This window comes from Ptychodera flava, chromosome 3 (assembly GCF_041260155.1).
Source record: "Ptychodera flava strain L36383 chromosome 3, AS_Pfla_20210202, whole genome shotgun sequence".
In the NCBI taxonomy this organism is placed as follows: Eukaryota; Metazoa; Hemichordata; class Enteropneusta; family Ptychoderidae; genus Ptychodera; species Ptychodera flava.
In genome coordinates, this window is record NC_091930.1 from 11,053,553 (window position 1) to 11,067,226 (window position 13,674).

The window sequence follows — 13,674 nt, forward strand, 5'->3', positions numbered from 1 at the left end:
ATCTATAGATATTTAAATTTGACTTTACATCCAACCCATTTATTTATCTAGTACCTCTCTCTCTCTCTCTCTCTCTCTCTCTCTCTCTCTCTCTCTCTCTCTCTCTCTCCTCTTACCCCCAAGCACAGATATATAACACTATCAAGAATGTTACCGTGGCATTTCATTGAAAGTATCCATTCTCTTCACAGGTACCGTTACTACCGTAAACTCAAAGCATCGCATCTCACATGGCGGAATCAAGTGTCGGTAAGGAACTGGACGACCAGTTTCTCCAATGTCCAATATGTATTGAACGGTTCTCCAATCCCAAACTGTTGCCCAAGTGTGGCCATATCGTCTGCCTGACGTGTCTCAACGGAATTGTTTCTCAAAACTACGGCAGACTGAAGTGCCCCATTTGCAGAGTTGATAACTCGTCGTTCATAAGGGGCAAGGGCGTCGACGGTCTCCCGGACAGCTTCACGACCAACGCTTTGATAGAATTCGTGGAGAACAAAAAGAAGGAAGAGGCCAGCCATTTTTCAGGGGAGCCCTGTGGAATCTGCGGAAGGTCTTCCGTGGCATACTGCACAGTATGCGACCAACTTCAGTGCCAAGAATGTCAGAATAGACACATAAAGAAAATGGTGACCAAAAACCACACAATGGTCCCTATTGAGGAGTACCACTCGACCCCGAAAGATCTGCCGCGACCGGCCAATTGTTCCCACCACAGCGGCCACCAGGTGCAGATGTACTGCGAGACATGCCAGGTCGCCGTATGCATGGAGTGCATTCTCAGCGAGCACCAGGGAGGGCACCACAAGCACGTGAGCTTGAAGACAGCCGCTGAAAAGAAACGGGAGAAGCTAGCAGACCTCGTCAGCAGCATGAACAAGAAGCTGCCCGAGCTGCAGGTGGCCAGCGATACTATGGGCTGCATCAGAGAGGATCTCATCAGAGAACGGAGCGCTCTGTACAAGCGTGTGTCGGCAAGGACATCGGCCATCTTACAGGAAGTTAAACAGTACGAACAATCGTTGCTCCAACAGATTCAGGACCATTACACCGGTCACTTGAACGCCTTGGAAAAAGCAATAACCCGATTTGACGACATGGTCAAGCAAGGGGATAAAATAACTACCATAGCAACTGAGCTGCTTTGGAGCGACATTGACTCCCTCGTGTTCTACCTGGAGAAACAGCATCTATCCCAGTTGCAGGAGATTGTCTCTCAGAAAACCGCCATACCTACCTCCACTAAAAAACCGATCGAGTTCCACAGTGAACCCACCCATGACCTGAAACTCACAGACGTCATCGGCACAGTGCGAGTCAAGGGAAGCCAAAGCGCACAACCAGTGTCGAGTGAAGAAAAAACCTTTCGTTTCCAAGTCGGGCGATTTCAAACTCAAACAGCTGTTAGCTCACTGTTCACGAAAAGCAGTGACGAGTCATCGCTAACATATTCTAATAGCCGAAGGAAGTTTCAACGGACCGTAGTCATCGACAAGTTTGGAAAATTATCAGAGAGGCGGGCACTACAAAAACCAAGGGGACTCAGCCTTACAAACGACGACAGTCATTTCTATGTGGCGGCCATGGGAAACGACAGAATCCTGAAATACACCCTCGGCGGCAGCTATAAATCCCAAATGCACATTCGTTCTCCGTTTGATGTTGCAGCCATCAAGACTTTATCCTCTATTGATGGGAATATCCTCCTGACAGATGGCACGTCACTCCACCGTTGCAACGATGCCGGCGAGACGTACTTCTCCGAGGACTACGGGCAAACGTCCGAGCGACACTTGGGTTAGCTACAGATTCCAACCAGAGCAAAGTCTTTCTTCTGCTAGCCACTGACAAAGCGGAAGCGTGTATCGATTCACCCGTATCACATCTGCAACTCAACCCACCAGTATCTGATGCCAAGCAGCACAGAACAGTCGTGTTTTGGGACCTTGGATCCAGCAGACAGAAGCAAGAGATCGACTTTGAGGGAGATGCCAGGTTTCTGACAGCCAACAGCTTAAATCAAATTATAACGGCAGACAGCAGCGCCTGCAAAGTGATGGTCTACGACGGGGATAGCAAACAAATCTTATACTCGTTTGGATCCAAAGGACAAGGCGATGGGCAATTCGAAAATCCTCTGGGCGTCGCCACAGACGCAGACGACAACATTTTCGTCTGCAGCAAGGGCAGGGTTCAGTTGTTCACCAACGGAGGGCGCTTTATCTGTCGTCTTGACAAGCCCAGTGATCAGCTCGTTCATCCTGTGTCGATCTGCGTCACGAAGAGACGACCGTGCAAAGTCATAGTGACCGATGAGGACGAGGCTGGTGGCGGGAAAATTGTCATTTACAAAGAGATCCCAGCGTAATACGTGTAGTACAGTTTTTTAAAGTAACCAAGCGGGAAACCAAGAGAATACAGTAGTTTGACACGCAAGAGGGCTCTTGCTTGCAGTATTACTGTGGGAGCGTAGCATACCATGCAAGCCACACATTCCATGGCGTTACCATACTTAATCATTAAAATGACCGTACTACATTTTAGTTTGCGGTCATCTAATCGTACTATATATGTTTTTTTGAAATTATGCAGATTTGATTAAATTAACAAACCTTGAGCCAAGTGTATTGTGCAATGTATTCATGTCGATCGTGAAAACATATCAATTTACTAATATGATGTGTGTCTTTGGCGTTTTGGAACTTTTCACCAGTTCAGTAATTTTGAAATATGACGATACTTGAACCCTTTAGTTGTAGTGAAACACATGGGACTCTGGCAATTTACATTTTTTCGTTGTACCATTTACAATACTGACTGGGCACTCATTTCAGCAGCTGAATGCTTTCACACCAGTCAAACAGATGAACTTTGACCAAGAAGATGCAGTTTCTGATACAAAAAGACAGGAACTCAGATGCAAATACTGTACGTGCACACCACCGTCCTAACCAATTTTGGCACCGGTGAGTTTCTTCGGCCTTGGGGCGGTGGATTAATATTTGTGGACATAAAAAAGTCCATGACCTCCTATCGCCCTTGGGAAAATATTATATCTGAGGCTGACCCCATTCCAACTCTCGAAAACAGGGTAAACCCGGCCAAGTGAAGGCAGCGAAAGAGGTGTGTGTGCATATATATATATATATATATATATATATATATATATATATATATATATTATATATATATATAACCTGTCAAACTGAACCTTAGAACTCTACGTTAAAAGGACCTCTCTCAACCAAACACCTCTCCAAACCGAACAATTTTCTCAGTTGTTATATGGTTCAGTTTAGACAGGTTTTAATGTGTCTGTATATATATATATATATATATATATATATATATATATATATATATATATATATATATATATATATATATATTGTTATGCTAAGATTCCTTTCGTTTGTTCTGTCTGATGATTGCAGGATGCATGAAACTTAAGTAACAGGTATTATTACTTTGTACTTGAAGTAATTTGTGTTGTTATTTATAACGCTCTGCTTTCCGCATCGAGCACTGTTATAGTACAAGAATTTCAACATGGCTAAATTTTGAATGTAATACTACTTTAAATAAGCTGTGAATGTATTCCACACTTGTTGTGCACAACTACATGTCACGAACGGTCGTACATAGGTTGATTTCATTCACTGAAATAAAACACGTCAATCAAGAAAACTTCTAATGGTGATTAGACTCTTACCAGCCATCACGGTAAATGGTAATGTACCCATTCTTTGCTGAATGAATGTCTGTTTTCTCACTTGTGGGTAAAGCCTTATATTCAAGGGATAGTAACTGTATCTGTTGACAATTATTTTGTGAGTTTTTTATTCTGTATATTAACGGCAGAAATACCAAAACTTCAGTTTGTAAACGTAATATACATATGCATATAGTGTTTTGTAATAATGCCAATAAATGGATTTTGGTCTTGACTGAAAATTTACTTTTTGCCATTACGTAGGCAGGACCTGGCAGGCTATTCAACAAACTTAACACATGACATTGCCATTGCAATGCACGTATGTACTCTTTCACCATCATGGTGGACCTCCACAGAGAAACATTGGGATGTGAAGGATTAGAAAGTGCAAGACACTGTGGTTGATAATATAGAATAACAATAACAAAAAAGTTACACCAGTATCCCTTGAAGGAGAACTAATATACAAACATATATATATATATATATATATATATATATATATATATATATATATATATATATATATATATATATATATATATATATATATAATTCAAATGTATTCAAATGTATAAAGAAATTCTGTCAGACAGAAAAACTGTTCATGATGAATGCGGATTAGTCCAACTTGTTGAATAGATGTTCTGTCTTTGTCTCAAATGACGTCACAAAAATGATTTTACCGGTCAACAATCCGTCCTATACCGACCGTCGGAATTAGTATCATCCAACTTGAAGAAATAAAGATGTAAGAGAGCTTGAAGTAAATAAATTGCCATCTAATGATCGCATGAATACGTGAAACTTGAGTTGCAAGCACTTGATATACTTTTGAGTTATTCTTAATTTTATCCTTATATATGCGCATATGTATGAATGTATGTATGTATGTATGTATGTATGTATGTATGTATGTATGTATGTATGTATGTATGTATGTATGTATGTATGTATGTATGTATGTATGTATGTATGTATGTATGTATGTATGTATGTATGTGGTGTGTGTTGTGTGTATGTATGTATGTATGTATGTAATATGTATGTATTGCATTGCTTGCATACATGCATGCATGTATGCATGCATGCATGATACCTTCCTACCTACCTACCTTCCTGCATACACTTTGGCGCTGTACGTGCTGACACGGTCACTCCATAAAAATGCAGTAAGCACTGCTTCGAAGACATGGAAGTGTGCGCTCTCGTCTTTCATTTGGAAGAACACCACGTGAAAGCATATGCATGACAAAGCCATACGTACAAGGTTATTAACATGGAAAATACTTTTACATTTAAGGAGAACGAAATGTTGAACATTGGCACTAAGATATGAATAGCGAAGAAAACAGAAAACAATTATGAACGAGGAACGGCTGAAGTAATGTACTTTTTAAAACCAACTCAGTTCTGTGCTATTATTACTGTGTCATTATGTCGCAATCTTAGACAAACACCTTCCAAAAAGCAAAATAGTCACGAATCTTTAACAGTCTTCACAATCTACAAATTGCCAATAAAATCTCAGCAAATATGAATGGGGACTTTTGTGTTTATTTTTACACCAAAAATGTCGGTCGTGTAGGGGAGAAGCTTCTCCGAAATAGGTCATATTTATTAGAAAAGCATTCTAAATGTTTCAAATATATGTCAATATCGCACCGTTTGCTGTTCAGTAAGAGATGACAAAGTTTGCAGACGACAGTCATGTGGAATGACCGTGGCGCCACTTAGAGCATTTTTGGTTGAACTATTCCATTGCAGTCGTGTGTAGCTTTCGAAGATAATGTATGCCACATATGGTAGTTGATGACATGACATGACATGACATGAACCGAAAGTCGAGCCCAGTTGGTAAGGGGAGAACAATTTGATTTTGGAAAAACTATTGTTTGCAGGTGAAGAAGAAGAAGAAATGATACAGTAATGTCTTGAGGAAGAAAATGATCATAGCAGACCAAAGTAAGAAACTTGCCATAAAAATTGAGCAATCTCAGTCTTTCATTTTCTCATTCTCTGGAAGTGCGCCGCCTTTGGCGATGCTAACATTTTGCAAATACATGAGAAAGGCCAATGTCTTCAATGTTGGATTGTTGTCTATTCTTACTCAAACACTGATCATGGAAAAGAATATAGTAAAAATATCAGTGTCCAATTTCATTTTCAAACAGTCTTAATTATTCAACCCCTCTGTTAAATCTTGAAAGCCCATGGCATCCCTGTGTGTGAATTAGAACATGGTGTGAAATGTAAAGACAGTCTAGACTTGGTTCCAAACAGCTATCCATGTTTACACGGTGTAAAAGTTTGGTGCTGTCAAGTGTTTATGTGTTACTTTAAGGCAGCTCTGCATATTGTCACTGTGTAGACGGTTCAGCCTTTCACGTCAAATCTGAAGTGTTCTTTCAATACTCAGTTCCTGAAAAGATTGCGTCATGTCCTGTGTATGTATCCTCATGACATTTTTATGAGTCTCAGAATGTTTGTACAATACAAAAACAATTCATTACTAGGCACATTTTCCTTATACCAAGTAATTAAGTAAATGTTTTGCTATAAGTATAGGATATTGTCAATTGTTGTGGTTAGACCAAGTAAAAAGTATTTCTCAACATGTAGTCCTGTACGTGTTCCCTGTATTATCTTTTTATCCAGATTACTCCCGTTTGACATACTACAATTATTGCTCTTTTCACTGACAAAAAATCAACTTCACTTCTTTATTTATTTATTGAAACTTAATGTAGAATGCGCCTTTGGCACAATAGTTAAATGGACTCTCACATTTCTACAATTCTTTTCTGATCTACCACTTGTGGGGGCTCATTTTAAAGCTTTTGGGGCAAAAAAAACTTTCACCTTCTTAGCTTTTCGAAAATCCAAAATTTAATTTTTCCCCAATAGAGTTAACACAGGATTGCACCATTGCACAGATCAATTTCTCAAAATTTTCGATGGAAGGGGGCACCCCCTCTCTCGCACTCTCCTCCGGGGTGTCCTATGTTATTTTCAAATAGTTTTGTCTGGTGGAAACAAATTGAAAACGCCTCTCAGAGTGCACCAGATTGCACACGTCATTTTCTCAAAAATTATGATGTGAGAGGAAGACACCTCCTTTCGCGCTTTCCCCTAGATTGTCCTGTGTCATTTTCAAATACTACAAAGAAATTGAAACACCTCTCAGATTGTACCAGATTGCATCATTTCATACTTCAAGGTTTCAACATTTTTTATGCGAGAGGGGGGACTTCTCGCGCTCTCCCCCTCCCCTTTGGGACAATCCTTTTGTTATACACATTCCCTGTCAGCTGTCCTGTGCTCACATAGGATTCTTTAAGATGTGCAGTTGTTAACCAACGAAATGTAACATAAGAACCGCATATTAAATAACTGGTAATCACGAAAAATTGCATTGCTTCCACACGTGAAAAAAAATGATGCAGGACAGACAGTAGAAAAAAACATTTGCTGCAACAGTGGCGGGGGGGGGGGGGAATTGCTGCCACACCCATTTCCTCGCGTGCCCCCCCCCCCCTCAATCATGAATTGTTCTCCCCTCATTCCAGCATAGGCAAGTTCATTAAGTCGGGTCACTTGATCTGTCCACGTCACAATGACCCGTTTTCGTTGTGAACTCAGCGGGAAGAATGCAGGGTAAATACTTGGCATTGTTTTCGCTCTCCATTCGGCCACCCTTGATACTTCAGGCTACGCTGTTTACCTCGTCAACGACTTTTGTCTCATGGCAGCTCGCCAGGTCTCTCGCCACAATAGCGACTGCGTGTACAGCTGATATATGCGTGAATGGTCGTATTGGGAGGCCACTAGGTGTTGACCTTATTATATGTCAGCACTGGCATGCAGCTATCTTCAAACGCTATTATGAGTCCATAAAGGGGCCGGATTTTTATTATTTTTTTATCTCGGAGCAAATTGACTAACTGTGCACAACTATTAAAGGAGTTCAAAGGACTAAAATCACATAAACAGTAATTGTCAACAACCACAACTGCGAGAACCAGGGTTTGAGGGCTGCCCCTTCAAGCTGGTACATTTTCAGAACTATGGCACTTTGTGGCTAAAGGGGGAAGGGATAAAAATAGCTGTTGTTGGGGTTCTCGTATTTTACAAATACTCATCTTACGGATGCGAGTAGCTGTTAGGCGGTTCTCCGATTCAGATGAAGAGATGTGAAAATATTTGTTTTCCGCCAAGTTGCTGAATAGAATGAATGAGCAACAAGATACCACAGAATAATTTTATATAGTTCTAAGAAATTGAAAAAATACGAGATTGGAACTACATTAAGACATTTTCACTAGGTGACAGGTGTTCTAAGCTATCAGAAATTGTGAAGAATTTTTTTTCGGTGAAAACCTTCTGTGTGACCCCGATATCAGCGGTAATTTTAAAAGACTTCATGTATAAAACACTTCAAAACTGAAAGTCGACTTGTTTCAATTTAAAGGGAGGGTGTCATCGGAACTTTGTTCAAAGGTCACGTCAGCATCTCAGTTTTACACTTAAGAAAAGAGTCATTTCCTCTCTTGATTACTCCATCAATGGTCTTTGTTGTCAAGGATTAGGGCATTTACCTTACTTACAATCTTAATTATTCTTTTCACATCAATAACATTGTTTCTAGAGCCTTCAAATCTCTTGCTTTTATTAAGCGTCTCTGCCAGCCATTCAATGACATTTCAGCAATTATTTCTCTGTATTTTGTTTATGTAAGATCTATTCTAGAGTATGGCTCTGTTGTGTGGTCACCCCACCAGCAGGGTCTGTCAGAAAGAATTGAGCGAGTACAAATTAAGTTTGTGAAATACATTTGTCGCAAACTCAATGTTCACTGCAGTAAATCCAGCTACCCATTTTATTGCAGAATTCTGAACATTCCTAAGTTATACAATAGAAGACTAACCCTTGACTAGTGCTTCTTATACAAAATAATCCATTCACATTATGATTCACCACATATTTTAAATAAAATCTGCTTTTATGCCCCCAGTAGAAATTTACGCAAGAAACCCCCTTCTAAACCAGACTTTCTGTTATTTGCAGAAAATTCTCAACAGTGCCCAGATGCGTGTCTGTTTTTAACGATATCTCTTTCAAATGTAATATAGGTATTTTCTCTACGCTGTGTATTTTTAAAACTATTTTATCCAGTCACTTTATCAGTTTGTGTATATTTTTCAATTTCATGTAACGTGTTACTTTTATGGTTGTCTTGGTGATGGTGTGACCTTTTTTGTTTCGCAGATCTGTTAGTGGGTTTGCCTTTATCTGTGTATCAAATAAAATAAAATAAAATACAAAATGAAATAAAATACTTTGTATGTTGCCATGGGCCCCTACGACCGATGTAAACACTGTATCCAGGGTACGTTGGCGATTGATTAAAGTTAAAACATGTTTGCTAATTATGATGAATACCGTAAAATTGAAATATTGCAGCTATGTTGACGTGATGCATCTAGATATCATGCATGAAATACACTGTTTGTAAACAGGAAAGTCGCACACGCGCAGTTCCGACGACCCATCCCTTTAATAAGTACACGATTGTTCCAGGACGTCACTATCTTTACCTTACAGCCTTAAAAAGTGACACAAATTAAAACAGACGTTTTATGATTTATTTTCTCTAATACATTTTCACGTCAGCATCTCGCAAATCAGAGTCTTTATTTTAAGAAAAAGTGACGAAATCGTACAAATGATGACAACTGTTCAAACCTTGAATTGCCATGCGTTTTGCTTGCTTGTTTACTTGTGTGTTTTGTGGAGCACGATTTGAAAGTTCATTCGATGCATGAGCAGCAATAAAACCACCTTATCTTTGTTACCAGTGCCTTGTGTGGCTGCCTATACTTTCTGCTAAAGTTTCCTTGCGGACGGTCACACACAGATGGGTGATGGTTAGCTTACGCCTGTGTCGCTAGTATAAGTTCTACACAGCCCTGTACTCGGTGAACCGTGACAGACGGACATATCATTTCCTATCGTGGTGAACAAAGATGAAGTGTCGCGAACTTAGCGCAAACGAACAGATAACGCAAGAGTTGGACAGTAGCTGCTGATGCCATTTTGGCTGAAAATATCGCTAGTTTTAGCACACACACGCACGAAAAAGTTTGAGCAAGTGCTGACTCAGTACCTTCTCCAACTTGACACAGTTGACAGGAGGGATATTCATGCACTATGTTTTCATATGCATGCTCATACAGAACCTTACTTACGCAATACTTCATCGCCCCCCCCCCCACCAATGAGAGTGGGGCAGATCATGACCCATGACGCTGTATAAAACTGAAAAGAAAGAATATGACAAAGGAGCTCGACAATCCATAAATCAAAGCGAATCATGTGAATAACAACTCAGAGCAACGCCCTTCTGCAAAATTGTTTATTTTAACATAGACCCTCGTGATTTTGAACGGTGACTTACGTATGCCGTAAGAGCGCGTGACTGACACTAGGGCGCGCTTTCATTGACAAATATTGTTGTCGCATTGAGAACTGACGAACGACGTCGAAACAGGCAACTTGGCACGACATTGCAAGGTTTTGTGTCAGCTTCCAGATCATTTCATGACGAACGTCACAATCCGCCATAACATGTGGAATAAACGAAAATAACCAATGAGCATGGTAATTTGGAACGATAAACAATGAATGGCAAGGATAACAATACCCTTAAAAACCTTATACATATTTATTGCCTGCACCGAACAACGTCATTTCTCGCCAGATCGAAACTTAACTTCCCGACCGAACATGAAATTCAGTAGCAACGATATTTTTCCAAGGCTCGGGTTAGATACAAGTAAGGGAGATGGAAATATTTAAAAAGAAAGTAAGATCTATTTTTGTCTATCTATGATGTACCAGGAAATAGAGTGGGCGAAAGGTGTACGTGCATGTCAGTGATTGACAAAACCATTGTATTCCGCCAAGTTCCGCCTTACAGAGTAGTCGGTAGAATGTGATCGCCTGCGCATGCGCACTTTCAGCCGTATAGGCAGTTCAGATCAGGGCAGCAGGGAGAGCCGAGCCGAGCCGTCAGCGCGGAAAACCAGTTTGCAAATCCTTGTCGTGCAATTGAAGTAAACACACCAGAACACATAGCAAATTAGACACAAACAATATGAACAGAGTATACATGAAATAATAGAAGTCAAGTTGACGTGTAGATCATGTCTTCAGTGGATAATGTACGTGTGTGCGTACGTGTGTTTCGTCGAGGACCAGGTCAGCGTAGCGTAGCCGTAGATGTAAAGCCGTATCTGGATTGCTGTATTAAGGTCAGTAGATTTTGTTTTTGTTTGTTACGTTGCGTTTGCTTTCGGGCGTAGGCGCCCTGCTTGGATATTTGCCGGCCTCTTATCTTCGGAGTTTCATTGTCACGTATTTTGGTGTGCGTCCTGAGAAATGTCAATGTTACTTTGCATATAGGCACTTTCACTTTACTGTAGTGCGCGAACATAGGCGTATAGATAGCTACAGCTATGACCTTTTAAAACGCTGGTATGTTGTTTTACAAAAGCGCAAAGGTCGCGCAAAGGACGAACGCTTGTGAGACTGCGCAGTCGCTGTGGACAACAACACTCCTTGTTGCGGTTTCCCTATACGAACGCAAGCTATGCATTGAACTTGTAAACGGTGCCGCATTCGATGGAAATGCATAAACCGTATTTTTTCATTCACTGTATTAGGATCAATATATTCATTTTCGCTCAATTTTGGTTTTGACTGTGGCGTCTCTGCTAGATGACTGGGTGTCGTACGTTGCCGCGGTGGGTTTGAGCGCGATCGAATTAAACTGTATTGTCTACTATACAGTACAGCATCCAAGCCCCATTACGTATTACGTGGCTATGTATCACGTGACGATCGATAATACTTGTGTTAACTTACTGAAGACATAGCTTTAGCTCTTAAAGACGTTTTAATTGTTTGTTTTTTTCCCGTAAAACACTAAATTTTTTTCTTCGTCTCCGTAAACGACTTCAAGTTAGACAAGGTCCCGGCACAAACGTGTATTAATCTCTAAAACACTGTCCATTGAATAAGTTATGCAGTTATGCCTAATGAATTCTACTCTTTGAATAAAATTCGTCTCAATAGTAACAGTTGACATTGCAGTCTTGGTAAGGTGAACAACATGCAATTGGACAATATCATGGTTTGGGCAGTGGAAAATACACTGCATTGTATGAAGAGATGTAAACTGAGTGAAATTACACCAAAAGACTGCAGCTGCTGTTGAACTGTATGCATTTTGTATTGTTTAGAGATATTCAAAATGTGTTTGTTTGTTGTATTGTCCGTGCTATAAAATCAACAATGACTTTAACAATGCCTTGGCTTATGCACGCTCTCCAGTAAAAATCCTTTGTTTTATGTTTATGTATGTGCCCATCACAAAGAATAGTTATGCGTGTTTTTGTCGACATCATGACATTATACATCCTGACGTCTGGACCGAGCGTCGCATAAGGACATTTGTCAACATGAACGTCTGACTCGATTAAAACCTAAAACAAAACCCGATCCCCAAGAATTATTACTTGAAGTTGTGCCCTCGAGCGACTCTCTGTAGAAAAAGTGCAAAATTATGAATTTAAGGGGAAAATCTTATTTTTATAAAAGATAAACAACTTTATCACAAATCGACTTATGAACACGGATAGAGCTGTCTGAATATGATTTTGACAAGTCGACAAAACGAAAGCAAATGCCGTAGGCGTCGCTTGAATTCCGTTAGTGTTACTCGTTCATATTTTTAGAGTTCCACTTATTTGGCGTCTGCATATATATTGTTTGCAAATACAAATTGTTCTCTGGTAACAATGCCCGTTGTTTCGAACACCCAGTGAACGTCGTGACGACACATTTGTTATTCTCCATTGAAAATCGAATCGAATAAACAGAGCAATTGTCCAGTTCGCCGTAAAATGACTTTAGCCATCAATCAATGACTATTGCTAAGGGGTTCATCTTAGATACCGTGCGTGAGAGGTGTGTTTACGTTTCGAAGATTCAGTATACGACTGTGGCCATTCGAATCGTGCGAACGCGAAGAAAAGCCATGTGAAGTTGTAGCTCTTTCATTTTCCCATTGCTTCCCATAACGTCAGATAATATTTTACCTAAAGAATAATATGAACCGATACGAACACAGTTAGTAAGCACTGTAGCCATCTTGAATTCCCTATTTAATGTAGAGTACAGAACGTTGTGTTTTAGCAATCGAGCGCTGGTGGTTGGCTACCTACCTGCGTTTCGAACCAGGCATGCGAAGATGAGAGCTTCGAGAAAAGTGAAAGCCACCGACAATGAATGGCGGGTCATTTTGAGCTCCATGACTGTTTGACATTTGGTCGCAATAAAGTAGATTGAAGAAGGAAAATCGCTTCAATTTCGCCCTAGTTCCATATTTCGTTACCCCGACGTCGGAGCATTCAAAAGAATCATTATCAACAAATAACATTCACTACGCTTTAAAGCATTACATTAAACAAAGGACACTTAATATCAATTTGATGTCACGTGACATATATATATATATATATATATATATATATATATATATATATATTATATATATACATAAATATATAAATATATACTTCACACATACAGTAATATATATATATGTATACCGATTTTACAGTATGTATATGCGTGTATATATTTATTTATTTATTCATTTATGTTTATTTATATTAATATGATTATATATGTGTGTGATATGTTTTATATTTCGGTATTGGTAGTTATAGCATAAATTGAAAGACTCATATCTCTTTCTCTTTCATTTCATTTCACAGAGATAAAATCACCTCTCGACTGCCATGGAGAGATGTTCTCCTGACACTGTTGCCAGGCAACGTTTGTCTGATTTGTTGACATGTCCGGTTTGTTTGGACCTTTATGACCAACCTCGG

At 39.7% G+C, this 13,674-nt stretch overlaps 1 protein-coding gene across 1 annotated transcript; it reads left to right on the forward strand.

Annotated features, from left to right (window-relative positions):
• Window positions 1-230: 230 nt before the first annotated feature.
• LOC139127375 (tripartite motif-containing protein 2-like) lies at window positions 231-2,368 on the forward strand. The gene is made up of 2 exons (XM_070693291.1): window positions 231-1,797; window positions 1,905-2,368. The coding sequence occupies exons 1-2, from the start codon at window positions 231-233 to the stop codon at window positions 2,366-2,368; spliced, it is 2,031 nt and encodes a 676-aa protein (XP_070549392.1).
• The last annotated feature ends 11,306 nt before the right edge of the window (window positions 2,369-13,674 follow it).